The 26,695-nt window shown below is 33.2% G+C and overlaps 2 protein-coding genes across 4 annotated transcripts in view; both read right to left on the bottom strand.

Moving 5' to 3' along the window:
- Positions 1-2,720: 2,720 nt before the first annotated feature.
- On the bottom strand, positions 2,721-18,621 carry LOC102523470 (pancreatic alpha-amylase). Of its 2 annotated transcripts, none has more exons than XM_006192733.3 (11): positions 18,378-18,621; positions 11,327-11,540; positions 10,826-10,972; positions 9,785-9,982; positions 8,548-8,778; positions 7,714-7,847; positions 6,817-6,939; positions 6,624-6,723; positions 4,874-4,992; positions 4,642-4,767; positions 2,721-2,946 (listed from the first exon to the last, which is right to left on the bottom strand). In XM_006192733.3, exons 2-11 carry the CDS (start codon positions 11,492-11,494, stop codon positions 2,757-2,759), a joined length of 1,536 nt encoding a protein of 511 aa, XP_006192795.1. In that variant the 5' UTR covers positions 11,495-11,540; positions 18,378-18,621; the 3' UTR covers positions 2,721-2,756. The 2 variants fall into 2 exon arrangements, with proteins under 2 accessions (XP_006192795.1, XP_014421529.1); XM_014566043.2 differs by lacking the exon at positions 18,378-18,621 and adding an exon at positions 18,155-18,251.
- Positions 11,333-26,695, bottom strand: part of RNPC3 (RNA binding region (RNP1, RRM) containing 3) — a 51,815-nt gene continuing 36,452 nt past the window's right edge. The window contains exons 16-17 of one of the 2 annotated variants that reach the window (XR_004322701.1): positions 14,970-15,116; positions 11,333-11,469 (exon numbers count right to left, since the gene is read on the bottom strand). The gene's annotated coding sequence lies outside the window, so the exon portion shown is untranslated. The remainder of the gene's footprint in view (positions 11,470-14,969; positions 15,117-26,695) is intronic. The other variant, XR_004322700.1, reaches the window with a different exon arrangement.

Here is a 26,695-nt window from a genome sequence, read left to right as displayed (position 1 = left end):
TTGCAACCTTATGTCCATAATATTCATCTTCCCTTCCCCTGCTGGGGGTACAGATGTATCTTCATCACTATCTGATTATCATAGACCCCCTACTCCCCTGCTAACTACCAGAAAATTCTTAAAGGGCTTCTGTGGGTACAATCTTACATAAAAGAAAGCATGTAATTCTAATATGTTACAAAACTGCTATAAGGTATTCCCAGCCCTTGGCTTGTGATTAGTCTCCCTGTGTCCATCCTGCAATACATTTGTTATACAGTCTGGCTTTACATTGTGAGTCTGTGGTCTTTTCCTCATAATAATATTGGTAAAATAAGATATTTTAGTCATTTTTAAAAAGGATGACTAGGTAATGGCAGTGGAGAGAAAAAAGAACGTAGTCAAGAAATATTTAGAAGGTAAAATAAGAATGTGGTGCTTGATTGGATCTGGGTGATATAAGACAAGGGAGCTTCAAAGATGAGGCCAGATTTCTGGCTTGCAGAACTGAATAACTGGTGATGCCAGTCACTGAGTTATGGGACGGCTTATAAAGAACGGGAGTTAGCCATACTAAAAACAAGGTTAAGAAGATTCCCAAAAAAGTAGGGGCAAACATCCAAAGAAGTCTCCAAGATGAAAAATAACATGGCATATTCAAGAAAATGAAAAAGTCCAGCATGGCTGAGGGTATGGGATTGCCAGGGGAAAAAGCAAATTGAGGTTGGAGAGGTAGGTTCATGCCAGATGTAGTTTTGTAGGTTATTACGAAGAGTTGGGATTTTACTCTAAATGAAATTAAAATTTAATATTTTAGGCATGAAAGTTTATAATTTGACTTAAATGCAATGAATATTACTTTGTGGGTTTTTTAATTAAAATCAACTGAGGAAGTAAAACAATACAAATGGTAGAGATGTTGTTTTTGAACACAGGCAAGAGATAATGATGACCTGGATGAAGATGTGGAAGAGGACACAAAAGAAGTGCAAGAAATAAAGAGACATTTTGAAGGTAAAATTAATACATCATGCTAAGGTTCATGCGAGGAGCTCCGGAAAGTTATTGAGAAGGGGAAAAACCAAGCAAGTACTTTGGGTTTCTAAGTAAGTGTTGAAACAGCAGCAGGGAGTATCAAAGGGCTTTTGAGGAAAAAAATTGAAAGTTACATTTTGGATATGTTAAGTATGAGATCTGTGAAATACTGAAGTAGAGATGTCAAGTATCTGTTGGAAATGTGAGGTTGAAGGCCAGGAAAAGATCTGCATTAGAGATACAGGTCTCCATGCCAAAGGATGTGTTTTAAATCCAGGGAAATAATTGCAATCATTTAGAGGTTAAAGAAAGAAGAGGATCAGATCCAAATGAGCTCTTAGGTCAAACAGAAGCAAAGCCAATAGACAAATCTGAAAAAGAGCAATTAGTGAGAGAGAAGGAAAACAAGGAAAGAGTAGAATCACAGAGGCAAAAGGAAGAAAGGAAGTGAGAGTATCTCACCATATTGAATACTGCTGTGAGCAGAGCAAGATGAGGATAAAGAAGTACATTGTACTGGTAACAAATATTTTTGATTATGTTGACAAGAGCAGATTAAACTAAGTGATGATGGAAACTGGACAGTAAGGAGATGAAAAACGAACTGGTGTTGGGGATGTTAAGACTGTGTGATGAAAACTCAGAAGTCTGACAAGAAAGGGAAAAACCGAGGGTCAGGGATTTCTTAGTTAAAAGATTCTAATGTGGTACATGTAATCTGAGGGGCCTAATCTTGCAGAAAAAGAAAGATTGTTAAATCAAAAGAGAAAGGATAATCTAAGAAATAAAGTCCTCAAAAAGGTAAAAATGGAATGGTATTATTAACACAAGTGGAGGGAATGGACTGTGGTAAAGTGAAGTACACTTTGTTAATTCTGACAGGAGGATAGAAGAAAATGATAGTGGCAAGGATAGATAGATTTGGAGGTGAAAAGGGAGAGTTTCCAATTATGGCTTCTATTTCCTTATCCCACCATTAAAAAAAAAAAAAAACAAAACTGAGAGTTTTAAGAAGACCTAGATGGGAGCCTTAATAAATTCCACATTTACAGTCAAGGTGAAGGAGAACGAATAGTTAGAGGATCAGGAAGAAAACCTGGAGTATACGGTGTCATGAAAGCCCTATATATAAACATGTATCCATATAAGGGGTTGAGAGATGCAAAGAAAACCATACAACATCATCACATTAAAGACATGGGAAAGAGAAAGAAAAAGAGTATAGAGAAAGTAGAAGATTCCTCAAAGCTCCACATAATTAAGAATTACAGACTGCATAATTTAAGTTTCTTTTACTTTTTAACTTATTTAACCATGAAAGGGCCTTTTATTGTGAAAACCACCCAAATGTTATGACTTTGTATGGGAATCATCATTAAATCAGTTGCCCCTAACTAAATTGTTAGAAACACCCTATGGAAGAAATACAGACATACATTAGAAATATACAGCTCCCAAATGGTGTTAATAGCAACAAACATATTTTTCAACATGCTTCTCTGAGTTCTTGGAAATTTCTTTGAGAAACAAGTTAATGTGAATCTTCTGAAACACAACAAAATGTTGATTATAATTATCTTATAATTATATATGTGATTTTTTATGCTTTTCTGAGTTTTTCAAGTTGATTACTTACTATAGCTTTTACCAAAAATTAATGAACTATAAGAAGCTATATATTACATATATAAAAGAAAAGAAACACATTTTATTTCTCTGGGTATATGTATTTAATTCAAATTTTATAATTTAGATTCAGCATGAATTGCAATAAATGGATCTTCAGCAGAGTTACTAATAGAAAAATAAGCATTGCCATCACTGGAAACCTGGATTTGAATTCCTGTACAACTATTACCAATTTTATCTCCAGAAATAACATCACAATATGTACCAGCAGGAAGACCAGTTTGTAAAGTTAAAGATAATGACCTGTAAAATAAAATTTAAGATTTAACTTGAATTCACCACAATTAAAAGCAAGAATACAGACTTCCTATGAAAAAAGGTTTAACTTGGGCTGTTGATCTCTAAGCAGTCAAGATCTCAGTTAAAAGAAAACCCAAATACAAAGATCTCTCCAGTAGACGTAACTAGTTTTCTCAGGGCCAAAAATATTCTTATAGAAGATTTAGCAGTTTCCCGGTCAATTGTGAAAATTATCCAAAAAATTAAGGTTGAAGAGTATCAAAGAAGATTTGAGTGAACTGCCTCCCTTAGAGAAAAGTACTTCCTGTGGTAAACAAATATTTTAAATTTGTCCTCATTTGAATTTAAATACTTATTATTTCAAAACTTCCAATTTGATTATTTCTTCAAAAATCTTTTTTTTCAAGAGGTTAAAATAAACTTGGGCAGGAGATAAAAATAATCTCTCATTTCTATGAAGAAGTATATGGTTTTAAAATATAAAGCTATCCAACAAGGACCTATTATAAAGCACAGGGAACTATACTCAATATCTTGCAATAACCTATATTGAAAAAGAATCTGAAAAGAATATATATATATACATGTATAACTGAATCACTTTGCTGTACACCTGAAACTAACATATCATTGTAAATCAACTGTACTTCAATAAGAAAGAAAAAAAGAAGGAAGGAAGGAAAAGAAAGAAAAGAAAGGAAAGAAAGGAAAGAAAGAAAGGAAAGAAAGGAAAGAAAGAAAGAAGAAAGGAAGGAAGGAAGGAAGGAAGGAAGGAAGGAAGGAAGAAAGAAAGAAAGAAAGAAAGAAAGAAAGAAAGAAAGAAAGAAAGAAAGAAAGAAAGAAAAATTTAAAGCTATCTCATAAATTTATTTTGTTTCTCCCGTCTACAAAAGTCAGGGATTAAAGGACTTGCCATGGATTCTTGAGCAAGAAATAGATATCCTTGATTTATTTTTTATCAGTAAAATATAATGTAGGCTAAAGTGAGCTAAGCATGAGTAGAAATTGCACTGAGACATTTCAACTGCCTGCAGAGAGGTCTTCTGAGCTATAGTTCATATGTGAGGGATCAATATACTTGGGGCAGAGGATGTAAGTATGACAAATGAAAAGCTAGTAATAAGAAGCCTTAGAACTAAAGCCCAAAAATCTCCTGAGGAGAATCATTGACCATAAAATACATATTCTTTATACATATACTTTAAAAAGTATTATTTTTCACAGAGAGATAGGAAAGTGAAAAAAGAAGACCAAATAACTAGAATACCAGAGTAGGTGAAAAAAAGAGATAAGAAAAAAGGCATTTCGGTCCTGAGGCAGTATTTTTCCATTATTGAAAAAAAAAAAAAAAAGGCCTGTAAGACATTCTTCTAGGGATTTCACAACCTTTATATTAATTACTCAATGTATTTTATGTGAGGTGTATATGTAAGCATATACATATGCATCATATCTGCACATGATATGCAAGAGTGCACAAAAAATAACACTACTTAGAACAGAAGCCCTTATAAAGAGAGGAGACCAAAAGAGTAAGGATCATCATTTTTCTTCTGGCCCTTTTCTGATCACTATATTTTGTTAATCCACTGACAAAAGGATTTTTCAGATATGAAAAAAGTAAATGAGCAAGAAGAGAAAAGAATAAACCAAGAACATATTAGTATAAAATATTATTTCTAATTGATATCTACTTACGAGTCATCGTTGTTAAAGACAATGAATCCTTTGTTTCCTCTTCCAAAAGCTACTTGGTTGTTACCATTATCCCACCAGTTTGTAAAAGATTGGCCATCAACTACATTACGGAACATGACCATGTTTCTAAAAACAAAATGGCATATGAAATGCTGATAAATACTTCAACAGTTTAAAATAAAATGTTAAGAAAGTTTATTATAAGGGGATATCTCTAAATAAATATTCCTACCTTATTTGACGCCATCGATGTTCACAGACCCAGTCATTGCCACAAGTAGTATCTGCATTAATAGTAACTTCTTTAGTTACTCCATTAACATTTGGTGGCCCAATCCAATCATTAACATCCTTAATTAGCAAAAAATAATTAATTTTAAAAGTTTATATTTTTAACATTATATGTGTACTTCTTCAGTACACCAAACCCTATCTGTCATATTTGTGTCTTTGTGGTGTCTTCATTTAGAATCCAACTTGTTCAGTATTTTTATCGAATTTATCTTCTCCCTAACTTCCTATTCTCTAGGCCATATTTCAAACAAGGGTATGATTTTTTAAATCTCTTATTTCCAAGGAATTGCAATGATTTGTTAGTATCACTATAGGTAGCGTGGTATCATTGAAATGGCAAGAACCGTAGTGTCAGAAATAGCAGGACTAAAACATAGGTTCTATTACTACTAGCTAAGAAAACTTAGTTAATAGACATAACTTCTCTGTCTTATTTTCCTCTTCTGTATAATGGAGATATTGCTTAGTTGCTACAAAAATTAAACAATGTAAATATAAAAAATGCATTACACATGATAATTGCTAAATGTTAGTTTCATTTTTCTTTTTTGAATAAATGTACATCACAATGTTCTTTACTAAACTGAACAAATTTTTAATATTGTGTTTTTCTGATTGGTACTTTCAAAGGTAAACATAGAAAAAACCGATTATGTCTAGGAAGGGTATCAATGTCTCAAAATCATGTTGTATGATGAATAGTGGATAAAACAAACAGTTGTTAGAATGCAGAAGTCCTGGGAAAGTCTTGGAAATGTTACGGGAAAAGAGGAAATGGACATATGCCATGACTCCTTCCATCAGAAGACCAAGTGTTGGAAATTATAAGAAATTGGCTCAGTATAAAGGGACATAGTATAAATGTTAAAGCTATCTATTCTAAGTATTAAAGCTATCTAACAATAGAATGAATTGTTGTACAAAGTAGTGGACTTCTTAATTTGAAAGGAATCTAGGAGAAACTAGATAAATATATATCTGGTGTGCAGTGAAGAGGATTTCCTACTTCAGGTATAAAGTTGCTGTATGATGCCACATTTGAAATCTTCAGTTTAAAATGAAAACTTTCCACTAATATTCCAAATACCTTAATACTCTTATTTCTCAGTTCCTTTTAAAAATTATTACTCAGATTACTGTCTTTACCATACCTCCCACATTTTTCTCATCTTTAGTGTTCCCAGAATAATCTGCAAATGTCTCTTTTTTAATACATATACTTTCCTTCCTGTTATATTTTCCATATTGACCTTGGCTCAACTAGATAATTCCTTTGCACTCCATAAAACCTTTTTTTAAAAAAAGCATTTAACAAATATTTATATTGCTTGTACTATGGGATGACACTGAAGTTTTTTATTAGTGTTAACTTGTAATCCTCATATCAACTCTATGAAGTAGGTACTTAAGAGAAGTACATATTTTACTCACTGTATCTTTATTTTTAAGTGACGCTTTTTTTGGTGAGGGAGTATGTTTGTCATATATTAAATAGCTTGCATACTCTTTGTCAACAGAGATCATTAATTTTTATTTTTTCATATCTACGGCATTAAGAGTCCTCCACTAGGTTTACACTTAATAAATATTTAATAAAATAGTGAAAGCAACAGCATCATGTGAAATTAAAACAAAATTAACTTCTTTTTATTGACAAAAAACATATTTTGGACAACGCCAAAACTTACTTGTCCATTCTCAAAATATCTTGACCAACGGTAGCTTGACATTACTCGTGTAAATCCATAAGGATGAGCGAGCATAAATCCAACTGCCATTTTGTACAGTCTGCAAGTCACAAAATGATATCATTATAGAAGAAAATAATATTTTTAACATCATTAAAAGGTAGGTTTCAAAACGGGGAACTTTGTTTCTTACCTAGGTTCCCAGAATGAAAGAATAGATGCTCCACCAGCTCCATGCCCTCGCTGATTATCATGGTTATCAACAAAGACAAGAGCTCTGTCAGAAGGCATGAAGCCCCAGCCTTCTCCCCAGTTCCTATGTAAAAAAAAATTTTTAAACACATATATTTATTCTTTCACAATAGCTTTACAGTAGCTTAAATGTGTATTTCTTTCAGTATAGCACCCTCTAATGAAATTCTCTCTCTTAATTAAGTGATTATTCTGTACAGCTTTTTAAATATAAACTATATAGTTATATTATCTACAAATATATTCCAAGTATGTATATATGTAGGAATGACTTGAATTACATTTATGTTACAGGATAAGATTTTTGTTATACAAAATTATTTTAGAAGCTTCAGTATATTACAATTTAGATGGACTTCAGAAGGATCAACATCCATATCGTATTCTACAGAATGGAAAACTGGGTTAAAATGAGACTTCAATATAATATTATTATAATACGAACATTCTAATATTTGAAATTAATTAATTGGTTGTCAGATGTAAATTCCACAGGGTGGCCACATTGTAGGGACTTCATAAATGATAAAATCATTTTAATAATAATCTGGCCTTCACAAATTACATGCAAACATGAGTCAAACCTAGCAGAGTCATATAAAACACAGATTAAAATCTCTAGGTTATGTTTTGGGTTTCTTGAAATATTTCCTTGTGACTGACATTCTAAACAATAATGATGATCAGTTGGAGTTTGGGGAACTATAACACTTATTATTAGGAAATGAATCCTTGAAAGTTATCTAAGTAAGAGGGCTTTAAGAAGATAACTCGTGTTGGAGTAATATCACAAATGAATCTATGAAATGATTCAAAGGATAAACCATATTTCACTTACTTTAAATAAGCCATCTTCTCTCCATCCCACTTGCGTATAACCGTGCCTAGTTTTGCACCATACTTAAATTCTGTCACACGGCCATTTTCATAGTACTCACTGCTTTTAATTGGCTCACTACCCAGATCAATTACCTAGTAGAAATGGAGAAGAAAATATCATTTTAAGTATGAACTTTAATAGCTTTATACTATTTATGTTATATAAAATGCCCAAAGTGGTTTTCCTTATATCAAGATCCTTATTTTAATTTGTTAAAATATACGCTACAAAAGCAACATGATGAAGTGACCTATTGTCCTGTGAGAATACTGACCTTAAATGATAAGAATAGCTCAGACTTATACAGCACTTAATACCTGCTGACAATATTTCTAAGTGCTTGATAAATATTAACTCTTTAATTCTCCAAAGAAAACAAAGACATAATCATTATCATTAACCCTTTTGATAAATTTTGAAAAAATTATTGCTCAGAGAGGTTAATCAATTTGGCTAAATGAGCACAGCTAATAGTGTTATAGCCAAGATTTAAAGTCAGATAGACTGGCTTAAGACAACTATGTTATTATCTGTCTTTTTTAATGGTCTCTGGGGAGATGATACATCACACAGAGATGTCTGCAGCCTAGATAAATTCTCTGCACTTGCATAAAAAAACCTCTTGTGACAGAATTAGATGCATGGTCTCTGAATAAAAGGAGGTTACAGAACACTCTATATAAATGATTCAGCCGTTAACCTACAGAAATTGCATTTTTAATAAAATCTGCCATTTATTTTCTGATGAATTAAATTATATTATTTTATATGCGCATATATGTATTGATGTACCTCCTGGTAAATGAAAGGTTTACTTCCTGCAGGGAACCAGTTTGTGTTTAGATTATTCAGTTGATCCAAAATTGCCTTCATGTCTCCAGGCCACATGTGCTTAGAAGCATCAATTCTGAACCCTGCTACACCAATGTCAATGAGCCGGTTTAGATAGTTAGCAATCGTGGAGCGCACATAATCTTTCTCCAGTGCAAGATCAAGAAGACCAACCAGACGACAATCTCTGACCTATTAAGGTAAAAATTTTGTAATTGATATATAAAACATCATCATTACCTGAGAATCCATTTGATTATTCATTCACTTACTCATTAATAGGTATTTCTATAGGGACTTCTTTGCATTGTTCTCTGTGGATATTGGCATTCTAGCATGGACATGCCTTTGAAATATTTTCTAATATAAAAATGGAGAATGAACTCTAATCCAAAAAGAAACATGCACCCTAATGTTCAGAGCAGCACTATACACAATAGTCAAGACATGAAAGCAACCTAAATGTCCATTGACAGATGACTGGATAAAGAAGTTGTGCTCTTATTTGTATAATGGAATACTACTCAGATGCAAAAAAGAATAAAATAGTGCCATTTGTAGCAACATGGACAGACCTAGAGATCGTGATTCTAAGTGAAGTAAACCAGAAAGAGAAAGAAAAATACCACATGCTATCACTCATTTGTGGAATCTTAAAAAAAAAGGATACTAATGAACTCATCTACAAAACAGAAATAGACTCGCAGACATAGTAAACAATCTTATTGGTTACCAGAGGGAAAAGAGATGGGAAGGGGTAAATTTGGGAGTGTGAGATTTGAAAATGCTAGCCACTATGTATAAAAATAGATCTAAAAAACCAAGTTTCTTTGTACAGCATAGGGAACTATATTGAATATCTTGGAATAACCTTTAATGAAAAAGAATATGAAAATAAATATGTGTAGGTATACGCATGACTGGGACATTGTGCTGTATACCAGAAATTGACATGTTGTAACTGACTGTATCTCAATTAAAAAAAAAATGGAGAATGAGAGAAATAAAGTAGATGAGCTTTTTCATTGGGAAAAATTAAATTGGGAAAATGTTTTAAATACTGATTTGAGATTCTTATTTTTAATAATCGGGCTTGGAATCCTATTCTCCTAAGGAATCTAAACTAATAATTAAAATGGAGATCAATAAGCTACATGTGGATAATTAAAGGTGTAGGTAGTTCTTTTTTTTTAATTACCTGATAAGGATCATTATAGCTCTCAATGTCTCCACTTCCAGTTGTACATTTACCATCATTAAAATCCCAACCAGAGTATGGGACTGCTGGAAAATCCCTAGTTCCAGGGTTGAAGTAACTGCCACAAGTACTGCTTGTTCCCGCACTCACACCACTTCCACACATATGATTAATTACAGCGTCCACATAAATATGGACCTGAAAGGCAAGATTTTTATTTCAGTTTGAGTTAGAGAGGTAGAAATTCTTGTATTATTGATTAAAGTTTACAGCATGTTAATAACACTCCAAAATATTTGTTATTTTATAACTTATTTTCCTAGAAAAGCAACAGTCAGGTGTGAAAGGAAATTATTGTGAACTGAAGTCCTATATGCATTCTAGCCACTTGGTCAGATATTTACATATATGATAAATTAAGAGATCTGAAAACTACCATAGCTATGAAAAAATGCAAACAGACTTTTTTTTTGGCAGGAAGTAAGAAGCAATTGAGGCAGGAGAGGTTAATGGTTTTTGAAATTCCTATGGGTCATCTTAAGAAATAAGTAGCCAGCCTCTACTAGCTACTTAGGATCAGAAGGGAAAAAAAAAGTAGATATTGTCTCATTATACTCCTCATCAAAGAGAAAATAATTATTTACCATCAAAGAAACTACAGGAAGAAAGATCCAGGAATTATGGGTGGAGAAACAAGTCATATAAAAGTTACAGCAAATACTGTAACTGGAATTTCCAATTTCTAAGTAGAAAAATGTTCCCCAGAAATGTATACAGTAGCAAGGGTTAAAAGGTGATACTTTGTTTTATAAGTAAGTTCGTGGCCTTAAACTTTTACTTACATCTTCTTTAGTAGATAAATGGCACATATACAAATATTTACACAAGTTGAACATATGGTAACAATTAAATTTTAGTTTATAGCTAAAGCATAAAGTAAAATTTTTAAGTATATGAAAATCATTCTGCTCAAAAGGAACAAGAGGAGAGAGCAATAATTTTTCTATGTAATATTTTTGAAGGAGGCTTTAATTCACTTACACCAACGTTGTTACATCTAGTCACCATGTCTTTGAATTCATTTTCGTTTCCTGATCTTGTACATAAATTGTAGCTAATTGGTTGGTATCTTTCCCACCAAGGTCTAAAAGGGTCAGTAATTACAGCGTTTTCATTGGGTGGGGAGACCTACAAATAAAACAACCTTAATAAGTATCAAATTATGGCTTACTTTATATAATTGAATATTTTTAGAAATGAATCAATAGTCTAAAATTATTTCTGAATCTTTGTATATGCAGCTACATTTCTTTACAACCATTTGAAAATATTAACATCATCTTGGAAATGCTGGAAAAAAAAGGATTATATTAGAAACAAAACAAAGTTGCCAACAATTTCAAATGTTTTCTTTCTCAGAAAACTGTTTTAGAGTACTTAATTGTGAAGTAAAATGTTGTCCCAGATTCATAGACACAGATTATAATACTGTTTAATCTAAGTACAGCAAAGTCTGCAATTTATACTATGAACAATACCCACCTGAACACCTCCAAAGCCTTTGGGAGCTAAGTATCGCTCACACTCAAGAGCAATATCAACCCAGCGCCACTCAAACAGATGGACAATAGATGTCCGTCCAGATTCAGTATGTGGGGCATACTGAGCCCAGCAGAACCCAATGGCTGAAAGCAACAGAAAGAACTTCATTTTGCTTTGAAGTTGTCAATGCTCTTTCCAGCAACTATTTATATGCCTGTAAGAAGCATATTTTGCAAAGTAAATGTTAACATGAATAAATACTTTTAGAGAACAAATTGTTTATTCATGATCTGAAAAGAACTATCAATAATGTTAAACAGCTGAAGAACATCCATAAATCTCCCAGGAATATCATTTAAATAATCTTTTACAACAGTGTTTTCCCTATTGAGGGAATATTAACCTTTTTAAACATCTGGCATTATATATATATAAAGAGTCCTTAATCATGTATTATTTAACTAGGATTAGATGTTATTTCTGAAGTCCTTCACTAACAGAAGGAAAATAAGAATTAGAGCCAACTGAATTCATAGTCAAAATATTGTCTTAACTATCTATTTGCAAATATTTGTAATGCTTCAATTTCAAAAAGAAACAGGATATTTAATTAGTTCTGTTTCCACCCCAGTCAAACTTTTTAGTTATTTAAATTTCTGCATTAAGATTTAAGAAACTATTTGGAAACTGAATGACCATGAATTGAGGAAACAGACCTTCCTGCCCCTCTCCATCAAATCATGTGCTGAATGCTTTGGCTATAGCAATAGGGTATGGCTTTTTTTCTCCTTATAGCCAAGTATCTCTTATATTTGATAAAACACTAAATTAATGAATCCACATCCATTCTCTTCCTTAATGTATATGAAGTCTTATTAAAGAGAATAATAGTACAGTTGGAAAAAACTTCATTCATTTGGAAGTATTAACTGAGTGTCAGATTTTTGCTAAGCACATAGATGATATTCAAGATACAATGATGAACAAGACAGCCAAGATTCTTGTTCTTAAGCAGCTTACATTCTAGTGGAAAGGAAAGAAAGTATGTGGGAACATAATAATAATACAATTTAAGACAGCAATAAGAACTAGTATAAAAAAACTGTAATAAAAGAGAAAATGACTTCACTATGAGAGTATTTTAGACTGAATAGTCAGGGAAGGAATCTCTGAGGAAGTGATTTTCAGCTAGAATTTGAAAGACTAGAAGGAGCCAGTTATTTGAAGGTCAGAGAAAGAGCAATCTAGACAGACGAAAGTGCAATAGTAAAAGCCCAAGGTAGGAAAAACTTAGAATACTGAAGTGACACTAAAAAAAGTAAATAAAAGTGCAACTAAACAATGCGTGATAAACGGGAGAATAAAATGAGATGAGGACAGAGAGGTAGGCCAGATCATTAGGACCTTGTAGAAAACATAATGAAAGAGACAGCCATTGATGCTGAAAGATGGGAGCTAAGAGACTCTGATTTATTTTAAAAGAAAATCATTCTTGCTCTGCTGTGAAGAAGCTGGATTATGGGAAGACAAAAGTGAAGTCAAGGAGATCAGTTAGGCTTTTTCAGTGGTCCAGGAAAGAAGTAAGTTGCTTGGACTAGGGCAATGACAAAATACATTTCAGAGGTGGAAGGGCAATAGGTTTATAGATAGATTAGAACTAAAGAATGAGGAAGAGAAAAATTAAAGAAATATGTATTTGATCATACCATTTGTTGAGATAAGGAAAAATGAGTAAGTAATAGCTTTGTGGAGAGGGTACCAAGAGCACTCTGTGAATCCTAATGCTCTCCTTTGGTCCTTCCTCCAATCAACTTTGTGAACAAATTGTCCTATTTTCTTATTCATTCCGAGCTTCTATAACAAGAATACCATAGGCTGGATGGCTTAAACAAAAATATTTATTTTTCATATTTCTGGAGGTTGGGAAGCCCAAGACTGAAATATCAGCAGATCCAGAGTCTGGTGAGAGGCCCCCTCCAAGTTCACAGACAGCCATCTTCTTCTTGTGTCCTTACATGGTATAGAATAGAGGGTTTTAGTCTCTTTCTCTTCTTACAAGGACACTAATCCCATCATGGGGGCTCCACTCTCATGACTTCACCCTAACCTAATCACTTCCCAAAGGCCCCGTAGCCTAATACCATTCCATTGGGAGTTCAGGTTTCAACATTGGAATTTTTTGGTGGGGTGGAACACAAACATGCAGTCCCTAATGCTTACCCATTGCAAAACTAAAATTTCTTCATATTTTACAATCAATTTTATTCCTCTATGACTTTCAGGTGCTTTCCTTCTCTCTATGGTTTCCTTCCATCATTCTTGAATGCCTAGTAACTACTATTCCTTTCAGATGCAATTGAAAAAACATCTTAAGCTTATCTTGACATTTCCAGGCATAGTTAATAACTTCTCTGTATGACAGTTTTACAGGTTTGACAGGTATTTTGCAAGACACTGGTATAGCTTGGGTCATGTCCACATTGATATTTTAAAAATAAACACTATGTCAGAAATTGTGTAATACAGTCTATTCCAATCCTTGCAAAAACTTGGTATACATAAAGGAACTAATGCTCAGAGAGATTGAATAAATTGTCCAAGCTCCTATAATAAATAACAAAGCCAGAATTGTGATAATCGTCCTACCACAAGTTCATATTCTCTGTATTACATCAATGTTTCTCATAAAATTCTGAAATTGTGATATCCAATAAGCAACACTGTTATTGAACACTTGGAATATGATTAGTCTGAACAGAAATATGCTATATGTGCAAAATACACTCCGAAGTTTGAAGTCAGTGTGAAAAAATGTAAATAATTAATGTGTAATTGTTTACATGTTGAAACATTTTGTGATACATTAGGCTAAATAAAGTTTACTATTAACATTAAATTCCCAGTTTCTTTTTACTTCTTTTAATACAGCTACTAAATTTTTTAAAATTATGTATGTCGTTTTCACTTCTATTGAATAGCACTGTTGTGGTACCTTTCTCATGTTAAGTCAGAGAAAGGACACAGCCATGCAGAAATACAAATAACAATAGTAAAATGAAGGGTATGAGCACTATCTTAAGAGAGTGAGAGAGATGTGTTTAAAGTGCTTTAGTATTTCATTAATAGGAAACTCCTTTGTGATTGATGGGAGTAGAGGAAGGGAAAACTGATTAGAAGAATGGGTTTGATTTTAATGAAAAGAGATAAGGTAAAATGGCTTTAAAAACATATCAATTGTAGGAACTAGGCAAGAGAATAGCAAGAAATCAATATAGTTTTGTAGAACATTAAGTTGGATGTTTCAGTCATAGGACTTAAAGTAGGAAAGTTATATTGGGGGTCTCTCAAAGTCAGGGAGATGAAAGCAGACTTTCTTCTGAGAGCTATGAGAAGTTATGGAAAGTTTTTGTTCATTTGTTTTTAAAAAGGAAAGTAACATGATTAGAGCTTTTGGAGTAGAGCAGATGGGTTGGACGGCAAAGAAAACTGAGGTAGAAACAACTAAAAACTTGTGCAGTAGTAAAACAGAGTAGTGATGAAAATGTGAACTAGGATTTTAGCAGTAAAAATTAAAAATTAGGAGAGTGTGGTAAACTGTAAAAGTAAGTGCCACCCAATGAATGACACTCACCAGTATCCATACCTCTGTGGGATCTCTTCCCTCATAGACTATGGAATTGGCTTATAACTTGTTTTGTCCAAAGGGATGTCAGCAAACCAGACATAAACAGAAGTTTGATTAGCATCTGCACAATGGGTCCTGATGTCTTCAAAATCTGAGACCAGTGTGCTGTGATGGTAACGGGGATATAAGACCACAAAGAGAGATCTCATTGTCTTTAGCCATTCCAACCATGTGAGTTGATCTACCACTAACTGTAGTTGAATGACTGTTCCAGAGCTAAACCAGCAGAATGACCTAGTCAACCCACAGATAAATGAGAAATAAGTTACTATTGTTATTCAGCAATAATTAATTGATAAAAAAGAGATGCAATAGATTTGGTAGAGATAATTCTACAGAAAATGGTAGCTAATCAGATGTAGGGAAGTAGAGAAAAATAATCAAAAAGGACTCTCTGATTTAAAGTTTACTGAGTGGAACTATGATAATGCCATTATCACTCATAGTACACTCTAGAGGCATATTCGGTTTAGGGAAACTGAAGAGCTACTGTGAGATATACTGAGTTTGAGGTTTAAAAAACATTAGATATGAAGAAAGAAGAAGAGAGATTTTGGCAGTTTTCAACAAAGAAATGCTAGTCAAAAATGGCACACAAAATATTTAACAACCGATTTAGCAGACACCAACCAGTCAGAACAGAGGCCATCCATAAACAACTAGTAAGTACAGGCCAATGCACTCGGGCAGGATTATTAGGCCTGGATAGCTGGAGCTTTGAAAGTTGACGAGGAATCAATAGAGATGTTGAATCAAATGTTACAACTCTGGGCAAAGCCCAGTAGTCTACATGAAGGGGTCAGGTAGAAGGGAGAATATAAAGAGTTACCTTCAAAGTGGGAGAGGAGTTTAATTACACAAGAAGGATTTTCAAAAACAAACAGAAAGGAAAATCTGCAAGGAGGAAAAGAGATTAACTGAATGTAAATGAGTATTAGAAAGAGTATGGGAGAGAAGAGTGACTAGATAGTGGATGATATAGGACTGATGGTGATAAAGAGTTGAGAGTTAGAGAAGAAGGGTATCATTTGAACTTCACACATGATTCAAGGTTCCAAATGTTAAAATGTAATGGTTAAGGACATGACCTTAGGAGTTAGACAAGAGAGATTATAGTTTAAATCTCGACCTTGCCATTTATCAGCTGTGTGATTCTGAAAACTAATCTCTCTAAATTTAACTATGAGCTAGAAAAAATAATATGTACCTTATAATAGAGTTGTTATGATGATTAAATGGATTAACACATATAAAATTGCTATCCTAGTGCATGGATAAGTAAAAGCTCAATATATTTGGTTGCTGTAATCCTGTTGTTATTATTGTATTTTTATTTTTATTTCTGGTACTATTCAAACTGCTATACACCCATGTTCTCTTCCCACTTATACTTTTCATCACTTGGGCATTGCCTTTCAATTCCATTCTCCCCAAGTTCTAATAATACTTTCTACATCTCAGAATTATTTTCATATCCCCTAGAGGAATAGATGGTGATAAGAAGGAACCAGCAATGTTTTCCACCTGCAGTTTTCTCCACATTTTCTTTTCTTTTTCTTTCTCACTCTCTCTTTAAACAGCTTAGAGCTTTTGGCAGACTACGTGTTGGTTTTGAAATAACTCATCATTGCCTCATCAGTCATCTCTGAACTATTCTTTAAATAGCAAGTGTTTTTCACAAAATATTTAAAATATTACTAAAATAAAGGATAACTTGCAGACACAACTTAGGGGAATTTTACTAGCATCCAAGCATAGGTAGAGACGTGCAAACATATAATAAGTTTCTACCAAGGATCAGCCATCGTCACATGTTTTCTGAGAAACTTTCTATGAAAAAATATGACATAGGAGAGTCATTAAAACAACTAAAGTATATTTATATTTTGTGAAGTAAAATCTGCAAATACATTCTTGACATCTTTGACATCAATAACAAAACCAAAAAATAAGAAAATGAACTAGTTGTTATGTCTACTTCCCATTATAATTTTCCTAAAAAAGTTCTCCTCAGAGAAGCTATTCATAATTACTAATAGTAATATCAGTGTTCTGTTGCCCACACCTCATATTTCCTGGATTGCCCTAAAAAGAGGAAATTTCTTTTTATTTTGAAGTTATAATGGCTACTATAATGTGCCAAATGAGATGTCTTGGGAAGTCCTAAAAATATTAAATAGAATATTTGATAATATCTTAAAATCAAAGCAATACTCCTTAGGCAGTATTTATATTTGAAGTTTCAATAAAATATATCCAATGTTAAGAAGAAAAAAATTCTGTTAACTCAGACTTATCCATAAGATTACTAGTTACTGATATTCTCAAGCATTTTTTCTCAGTCAGTATTATATGAGACATTTATTTTATTTATTGTCCATAATACGAATGGCATTATAGGGGAAAGGCTCTAACATAAATTCAGGATTTCTCTTAACACATCAAATATCATAAATTTAGACATTAAGCTTAAAGTCTGATTAAACCACACGAATGTCATGACATAAATAAAATAAAGGAGTTCTATTAAAATGTTAAACAAAAAGCAGTAGTCAAGAAACTTCTATCTAATTCTATAGCTTCCTTTATACTTATATAAACCTTAGTTACCTATGTACAATGTCCATCTCCCCTATCCAGAGCAACTTCACCTCTCAGGAAGATATTAATATTTTTACCATAGAAATGAATTAGCATTAACAAAGAAGAGACAAGTTATCTACTCTTGTCATTTGTAACTATCAGCCTAGATGTCTTATAGTTAAATATCTTTATAGCATGTAATAAAAATATCATTAAATATTTTAGTGGAAATACCATCCATGTCACATCTATAGTTGCTATTTTATCACTTATATTTATCTCCAAGTGTTTTTATCTTTTATTTTTTCTATTTTCCCAGTTTTCAATATACTAGAGCATTAGGTAGTAATTATTACTGTAGTATTTGGTCAGGTTAGTGGTTTCTCATTTGACATTGAATCATGCACAATTTTCTCAAAACAGTATCCCACCACCCCTCCAAAAAAAGAGAAAAAAAAGAAAAGAAAGAAAAAGGAAAAGAAAAATGAACTCGAGCTCAGGATAATAAGTCACATGTGAAGATTAGAGAAATGAAAGCAAAGATAATCAAGTTTGCATACCAGATTTCTGAAATGAGAGAAGTATTTTGAGCCAGGGATCAGACGCACTTCAGACACAAATAGTACGTTTTGTACTGCTGGAAACTGAAATCTGAGTTGTCAACAAGCCTAAAATAGATTGTGAAACTCTAAACTATATCAAAGCACATGACAGAAACCACTTATTTCAAGACAGAAAGGGAGGGGGGAACTATGATACTCAAAAACCATTAAAATAACTTACCACATCAACTTCCTTAGTTCAGCAACCTCTCAAATCCACATTTCAGTCTTTTATATCATAAAACAACAAAATCACACAGTTCTGATTTTGCTTTCTCTTCAATCAGAAAAAAAATGCTGAATGTAGGACTTTAGAGACTTCCTATAATAATACTCTTCCTTTCAATTGGTGTTCTTAGGACCCAGTTCTAATTCTCCAAATCTAATTTGTACAGAAAGTCTAGTGTGAGCTCTACAATGACACCAGATTGGCTACTATCACTCCTGTTTCCTGAGCAAACTGACTTCCCTCCCTCAGCTCAGTGTGCGGCCCTGCCAGCTTTTCTAATTACACTGTACCTCTTCAGTTGCTTGCTTTCTGTCTTCCTTTCTCATTCTCAGTATCCTCTCCCAGTCTCGACTAGTCTTTCTTTCCTGAAGCATTTATACCAATGAATGGGAAAAAAAAACCTTTGCTAAAATAAACTTAAAGACACAGATTAGAATATGATTGTGTCAAATTAGTTAAATGAGTGTGACTAGAATGTAAATAAAGTCTCTAAACCAAAAATCTAATTTTGAATCCACGGTTTGCCATCTACTATGTGAATCTTAGAGAAAATATTAAAGTCTATAGATTACATTTAGGTCCTCATTTAGAAAGTGGAAATAATAGTGCTATTGATAAATATGATAAAAATTCAAAAAAATAATTAATAATAACTAATAATATTCATTGAGTCTTACTATGAGCCATTTCCATGTATTATCACTTTGACTCCTCCATAAAAATGCAGGATAGAATCATGATCAGACTCAGTCTTAAAATAAGGAAACTAAGGCACTGGGAAATTAAGTAATGTAACTTGTCCATGAACATATTTTAGTAAATGTTCAGACTGAAACTCAAAGCCAAGCAAACTAACTTTGTAGTGAGCTCTTAGCCACTATTCAGTCTTTTTAATCTCCCTCACTGGGTTGTTATAAAAAAATCAAATAAAAAAATTCTATGTGAAGATATTTTAGAACCTGGAAATTTCTGTTTAGCTAATATTAATATGTTCAGAAGACTGTAAAAGTAGTAAGGGCTATGCTCAAATTTCCTGTTTTTCTAATGTTCACTCTAAATGAAACTAATTTTTCTGTTAGCTTTTATTCCTGATCTCATACTCAACCACAGAATGTACCGTTGTTTATAAATATTGGGTATTCCTCCCTGTAGGTGAAATACATACCTCCGTCCTGCTGAATTCAAGAGTGCCCACATCATTGGCTTTGGCAATGAAATGCAAATAGAAGTAATGCTTTACTTTGGGGGCTTCTGTGATTGTCAAACATGTGTCAAAAAGATGTTTCTGTAACAGACTGTGAAGTGACTAATATAAGGAATCCCCTTGTCAATCTAAGACAAACATGAGAAATAAAGTTGGCTATTGTAAGGCAATGAGAATTTTTAGTACTTTGTTACTGCAGCACGATCTATTCTATTCTGATTGATAAATCATTAAGTTTCCTTAAGCTGTTTGATTCATAAAACATTCTTGTAAGAGATTTTCTTCTCTAGGGATGTAAGAAGTCAAGGGAAGAATAAACTATAAGATCAGAGAATATTACCACTGAGAGAGACTATTGGAATAAACTAGTCCAGTGGTTTCCAGATTTTAAGTACTAACTAAAATTTCAAAAAAATTTTATAAAAACATATTTTAATACAAAGTCTTGAAATTTAGCTTTATGAAAACCTTACCATTAATACATTGTTCTCTCTCTCTCTCTCTTTTTTTCTGGTCATTGGAAATCACTTATCTAAATCTATTCTTATTTTATTGATGTAGAAAACAAGACCTAAAACAAGACAAGTAGCATTTACATTAGATAACCACTCTAAAAACTAACAAAACTGACATGACATTAGCCTCATGGTGGTATGTATTGTTCCTTTTTTCTCTCTCCTTTGATTTACAACTAATTGGACGTCCATAAACAAACAAAAGTCCTCTGCATTTTATACCAGGACATCTAGGAGATTTCTACCCACCTGTGCATTCAAAATAGGTGGATAGGACTTCATAGGGGGACGCAGATCTAAGGGGGTGAATGAGTCGACCCCACTCCCACTTGCTCCAATTAGAAGAAGGGAACCTGAAAGCACACAACTGGGTGGACACTCATAGGAGACAGAGGATGTGGAGGTCCAGCCAGTCTGATGGGAGAACCCAGAATGCCATTGGAGCAGGATGGAGACAAATTTGGGGGCAGAGAAGGAGGAACCTGCTGAGGCAGCCCCACTTCCCATGAGAAAGTGAGAGTAGCTATTCCTCTGTTAGAGGAGAAGGAAAGCAAAAGCGATGAGTGACAGAGTGCCCAAGATGCACATGGGTTGAGCTGGAGGGTCCCCTTTCTCTCTAGTAGTACCTGGAGTTCTGAGGAGGGATGTCCTCCATGACTGGAGGGAGGAAGAGGAAAGAGTGCAGACAAAACTAGCAAAGGACATTGAAGGATCATGTTTCTTGCTATCTGCTTCAACACTATGGGAATCTCCCACTCTAGGAGCCCCCCACCAGGACATGGCATCTCCAAAGTCTCAGTTGCTAAGACCATGCTTCCCTCCATTCTGTTGCCAGCTCTTTTTACACATTCCCAAGTGCAGCCTCAAGAGTCAACTTCTATAGGAGAGAAACCCAAAACTTGAGATATCACGCCACCTTCTGGAAAACAAAAGAACATCTTCTAATTGCCAGCCTGTTGAGCAATAACATAGTAAACAAATCCTTAAGTGTTTACTACTTCAAATGAAAAAGCAGAGGCACAAATTGTCAAGCACTATGAAAAATGAAGGAAATATAGTATCACAAAAAGAAAATAATAATTTTCCAGCAACTGAACTCAAAGGGACAGAATATTAAGATCTGATAAAGAATTCAAAGTGGTTATAATGAAGAAATTCAATAACTTACAATGAAACAAAGACAGCAAGGTGATGAACTCAGGAATAAAATTAATGACCAGAAAAGATTCTTTACCAAAGAAATTGAAATTGTTTTATGAACCGAACAGAAATTCTGGAGCTGAATAAAATGAAAAACTCATTAGAGAGCAGAGGTATCAGGAGAGATTATATGGAAGAAAGAATAAGTAATTGGGAAGATAAGAATTTAGAAATGATTCAATTAGAAGAAGGAATTAGACATACAAGTCCACAAAGATAATAGAACACCCTACTATCTCAATGCAAAAAAAAATCATTTCCAAGACACATTATAATGAAACTGTCAAAAAATCAATGATAAAGAAAGAAACCTAAAAGCAGCCAGTAAAAAAAGAAAGTAATCTACAAAGGAACCCCCACTAGGCTATCAGGAGATTTCTCAGCAAAAATCCTGCAGGCCAGGACAGAGTGAAATGACATAGTCAAAGTGTTGAAAAATTAAAAACTGCCAGCCAAGAATACTTTATCTGGCTAAGTTATCCCTCATATATAAAGGAGAAATAAAGGTTTTCCCATACAAACAAAAGCTGAAGCAGTTTACCACACTAGACCTGACTTGCAAGAGATTCTAAAAGAGTTCTTCAAGCTGAAATGAACAGATGCTAGTTGGGACAAAAAGAACTGGAAAACTTATGAAAGACACAAAAACAAAACACAACACTCTGGTAAAGGTAATAAATAACAGCAATTAGAAAACTATAACTATGTTAGAATGATGTCTTAACCACTCAATTATAGTATAAAGATTAAAGGAAAAAAGCATTAAAAATAATGACACCTACTACAATTTGGTAATGATTTCACAGTATAACAATAGGAAAATTGTGACATCAAAAATACAAAAGGAGCAAAAAGCATGAAAACTTTATGTTGAAAAAGAAAATCTGTTATCAGCATAAAAAGGATTATTTTATTCCTATAATGACGTTTCATGTAAACTTCATGGTAACCACAAAGCAAAAATCTGGAATAGAGTCACAAAACATAAAAAGGGGAGACTGAGAAAACCACTGGGGAAAACCCACCAATTTACAAAGGTAGGCAGAAACAGGGAAAAAGAAACAATACAGATAAAAAGTAAACAGAATGAAAAAATAAGATGTCAGTAATAAGTCTTTACGTATCAGTAATCATTCTAAATGTAAATAGATTGAATTCACCAATCAAAAGGCACAGAGTTGGCTGGAAAAAACAAGACTTGACTATACACTATCTACAGGAGACTTATTTTAGGTCAAAAGACATACATAGGCTCAAAGTGAAGGTATGGAAGATATTCCAAGTAAGCGAAAACCAAAAGAGGGGTTAGCCATACTTAGACAAAATAAACTTCAAGCCAAAAATGGTAACAAGAGACAAAAAAGGTTATTATATGATGACAAAGGGGTCTATACATCAAAAAAGATATTGTAAATATACATGCACCCAACATCAGAGCACTAAACTCTATTAAGCAAATACTAAAAGATCTAAAGTGAGAAACAGACAATAATACAATAGTAGAGGACTTCAGTATAATGCTGTTAGCAATGGTCAACCAGACAGAAAATCAACAAGAAACATTGGATTGAACCATGCTTTAGAACAAGTGGATCTAACAGACATATATAAAACATTCCATCCAATAGCAGCAGAGTATACATTTTTCCCCAGTGCACATGGGACAGTCTCCAGGATAGAACATATGATAGGATACAAAATAAATCCCAGAAGACTGAAATCATACCAACTATCTTTTCTGACCACAATGGTTTCGAAACTAGAAATCAACAAGAGAAAAGCTGTGAAGTCTACAAATATGTGGACACTAACAACACATCTCTGAACAACCAATAGGCTGGAGAAGAAATCAAAGGGAAACGAAAACTTAACTTAAAACAAATGAAAACATATCCAAACTTAGAGTATGCAGCAAAAGCAGTTCTGAGAGAAAAGTTCATAGTGATAAATGCAGACATTAAGAAGTCAGAAAAATCACAAATAAAAGTATCTAACTTGACATATCAAGAAACTAGACAAAATTACAAATTAAGCACAATGTTAGCAGAAAGAAGGAAATAATAAATATTAGAGAGAAAATAAATGAAATAGAGACCAGAAAAACAATGAAAGTATCACCAAAACTAAGAGCTGGTTCTTCAAAAAGATTTTTTTTAAAAATGGTAAATCTTTGGCTAGATTAACTAAGAAGAGAAGACTCAAATAAAGTTAGAAAGTAAAAAGGAGACATCAAAACTGATACTACAGAAATAAGCTCCTAAGAAACTATTCTAAACAATTAAACACCAACAAATTAGATAACCTAGAGGAAATGGAAATATTTCTAGAAACACACAACCTATCAAGACTGAATCAGGAAGAAACAGAAAATTGAACAGACCAATAACAAGTAAAGGGATTGAATCAGTAATCAAAACCCTCCAAACACAGAAAACACCTAGACCAGACAGTTTCACTGGCAAATTCTACCAAATATTTTCATAAAAATTACCAATCCTTCTTAAACTCTTCCAGGAAACTGAGAAGGGAGTACTTTCAAACTTATTTCATGAGGACAGCACTACCCTGTTACCAAAGCCAGATAAGGACACCACAAGAAAAGAAAATACAGACAAATATTCCTGGTGAATATAGATATAAAAACTCTCAATGAAATACTAGCAAACTGCATTCAAGAACACATTAAAATAATTATACATTGTGATCAAGTGGGATTTACTCCTGGGAAGCAATTATGGTTCAACACACACACATCAATAAATATAATACTTCACATTAATAAAATGAAAGGTCAATATCTCATAATCATCTCAATAGAAGAAAAAAAAGCTTTTGTCAAAATTCAATATCCTTTCATGATAAAAATCCTCCACAGATGGAGCATAGAAGGAAAATATCTCAACATAATAAAGACCATATATAACAAACACACAGCTAACATTATACTCAATGGAGAAAATGGAAAGCTTTTTCTCCAGGATCAGGAACAAGGCAAAGGTGTCTACTCCTATTACTCTTATTCGATATAGAAGACCTAGCTAGGGCAATTAGACAAGACAAAGACATAAAAGGCATTCAAATCCAAGAAGAAGTAAAATTGTAGCTATTTGCAGATAAGAGTTTGTATATTGAAAATCCTAAAGACTCAACCAAAAACACTATTGGAACTAGTCAACAATTTCAGTAAAGTTGCAAGATACAAAATCAACATACAGAAATCAGTTGTACTTCTACACACTAATGGTGAACCAACTCAAAATGTAAGAAAACTACCCCATTCAATATAGCATTGAAAACAACAAAATATTTAGGAATAATTTTTAACCAAGAAAGTGAAAGATTTGTCCAACAAAAACTAGAAGACTTTGCTGAAACAAACTGAAGACACAAACAAATGGAAAAACATCCTGTGTTCATGAGTCAGAAGAATTAATATTGTTAAAATTTCCATACTGCCCAAAGCCATCTACAGATTCAACACATTCCCCATCAAATACCAATGGCATTCTTTACAGAAATAGAAAAAAAAGTCTTAAAATTGGTATGGAACTACAAAATACCCTGAATGGTGAAAGCAATATTGAGGAAAAAGAACAAACCCAGAGATACCACAATTTCTAATTTTAAACTATACCATAAAGCTGTATTAATAGAAACAGTATGGACCCAGCACAAAAATAGACACTTGGAGAAATGGAACAGAACAGAGAGCCCAGAATTAAAGCCCCTGAATATACAGTCATCTAATATTCCATGGGAGAGCAAAGAATACCTAGTGGAGAAAGGACAGTCTCTTCAACAATTGGTGTTGGGATAACTGGGTAAACACATGCAAAACAATAAAATTGTACCCCAGTGTTACACCCTGTAGGAGTTCAATAAAAGACTGCAATATTTCCATCACACCCCAAAATTCCCTTTGCAGTCAATTCATCTACCCAGACTTGGCCCCTTCACAATCACTCATCAGGTAGCTGTGCTATAGTTTTGTATTTACATATTTTTTCAAAAAATGTAATCACATAATATGTGACTTTGAGTCTGGTTTCTTTCACTGAAACATTTAAGATAAATCCATATTGCCCCATGTATCAATCATTAGTATTTTGTGCAGATGTACTACAATATATGAAGAACACGTGGGTTGTTTCCATTTTGGAAGATGATGAATAAAGTCACTATAAATGTTCACATGCAGGATTTTTGTTCAAATTTTTGAATTGTGGCAAACATATATATCAAAATTTACCATCTTAAGTTTTTAAACGTACAGTTCAGTGTTATTAAATATATTCATAGTATTGTACAACCATCACCATGATTGATCTCCATAGCTGTTTTCGTCTTGTAAAACTGAGATTCTGTACCACTTAAACTCCCCATTCCTCCCTCCACTCTGCCCCTGACAACCACTGTTCTTCTTTATTTTATTTATTTATTTATTTTTTTGTTCTTCTTTATGTCTCTATGATTTTGACTACTGCAAGTGCTTCATATAAATCGAATCATATGGTATTTGTCTTTTTGTAACTGGCTTGTTTCATTTAGCATGTTTACCCCACAAGGATTATCTTTGTTGGAGTATTTCCTTCCTTTTTAAGGCTGAATAATATTCTGTTGTTCACATGCACGTGTTGCTTTTCCATTCATCTGACAATGGATACTTGTATGTCTTCCACCTTTTGGCTTTTGGGAATATTGCTGCTATGAACAGGGGTGTACCAATATTGCTTTGAGATCCTGCTTTCAATTCTTTTGGGTATACACCCAGAAGTGGAATTGCTGGATCATATGGTAATTTTATTTAGTTTTTTTTTAAGGAACTATTTTCAATAGCAGCTATACCATTTTAGATTCCTACCAGCAGTGCACAGAGTTCAGTTTCTCCACATCCTTGCCAACACTAATGAGCATGAGGTTGTATCTCATGTAGTTTTGATTTGCATTTACCTTAAAACTAGTGAAATTGAGCATCATTTCATGTGCTTATGGCTATCTGCTTTGGAGAAAATCTGTTTAAATTCTTTGCCCATTTTTTTCAGTTGAGTTGCTGTTTCATTGTTGTTGTTGTTGTTGTTGTTGTTGTTGTTGAGTTTTAGTAGTTCTCCACATACTTTGGCTATTAATCTCTTATCAGATACATGACTTACAAATATTTTCTCCCATTCTGTAGATGAATTTTTCTATTGATAGTATCTCTTGATGTACAAATTTTAAACATTTTCATGAAGTCCTATTTGTCTAATTTTAGTTTTGTTACTGTGCCTTTGGTGTCATATCCAAGAAACCATTGCCAAATAAAATGTAGTGAATTTTTTTTTATATTTTCTTCTAAGATCTTATTGTTTTAA

Source organism: Camelus ferus, chromosome 9 (assembly GCF_009834535.1).
Source record: "Camelus ferus isolate YT-003-E chromosome 9, BCGSAC_Cfer_1.0, whole genome shotgun sequence".
NCBI lineage: Eukaryota > Metazoa > Chordata > Mammalia > Artiodactyla > Camelidae > Camelus > Camelus ferus.
The sequence above is the reverse complement of the archived record's forward strand: the minus strand, read 5'-3'. Positions and strand labels throughout refer to the sequence as shown.

Excerpts from the sequence above, each read along its gene's own strand:
- LOC102523470 (XM_006192733.3), bottom strand. The coding sequence starts at position 11,494 with ATGAAGTTCTTTCTGTTGCTTTCAGCCATTGGGTTCTGCTGGGCTCAG. Across the intron at positions 7,848-8,547 it reads AACCTTTCATTTACCAGGAG|GTAATTGATCTGGGTAGTGA; the intron begins GTACATCAATAC and ends CATTTCTACTAG. Across the intron at positions 2,947-4,641 it reads GTCTTTAACAACGATGACTC|GTCATTATCTTTAACTTTAC; the intron begins GTAAGTAGATAT and ends TTTATTTTACAG.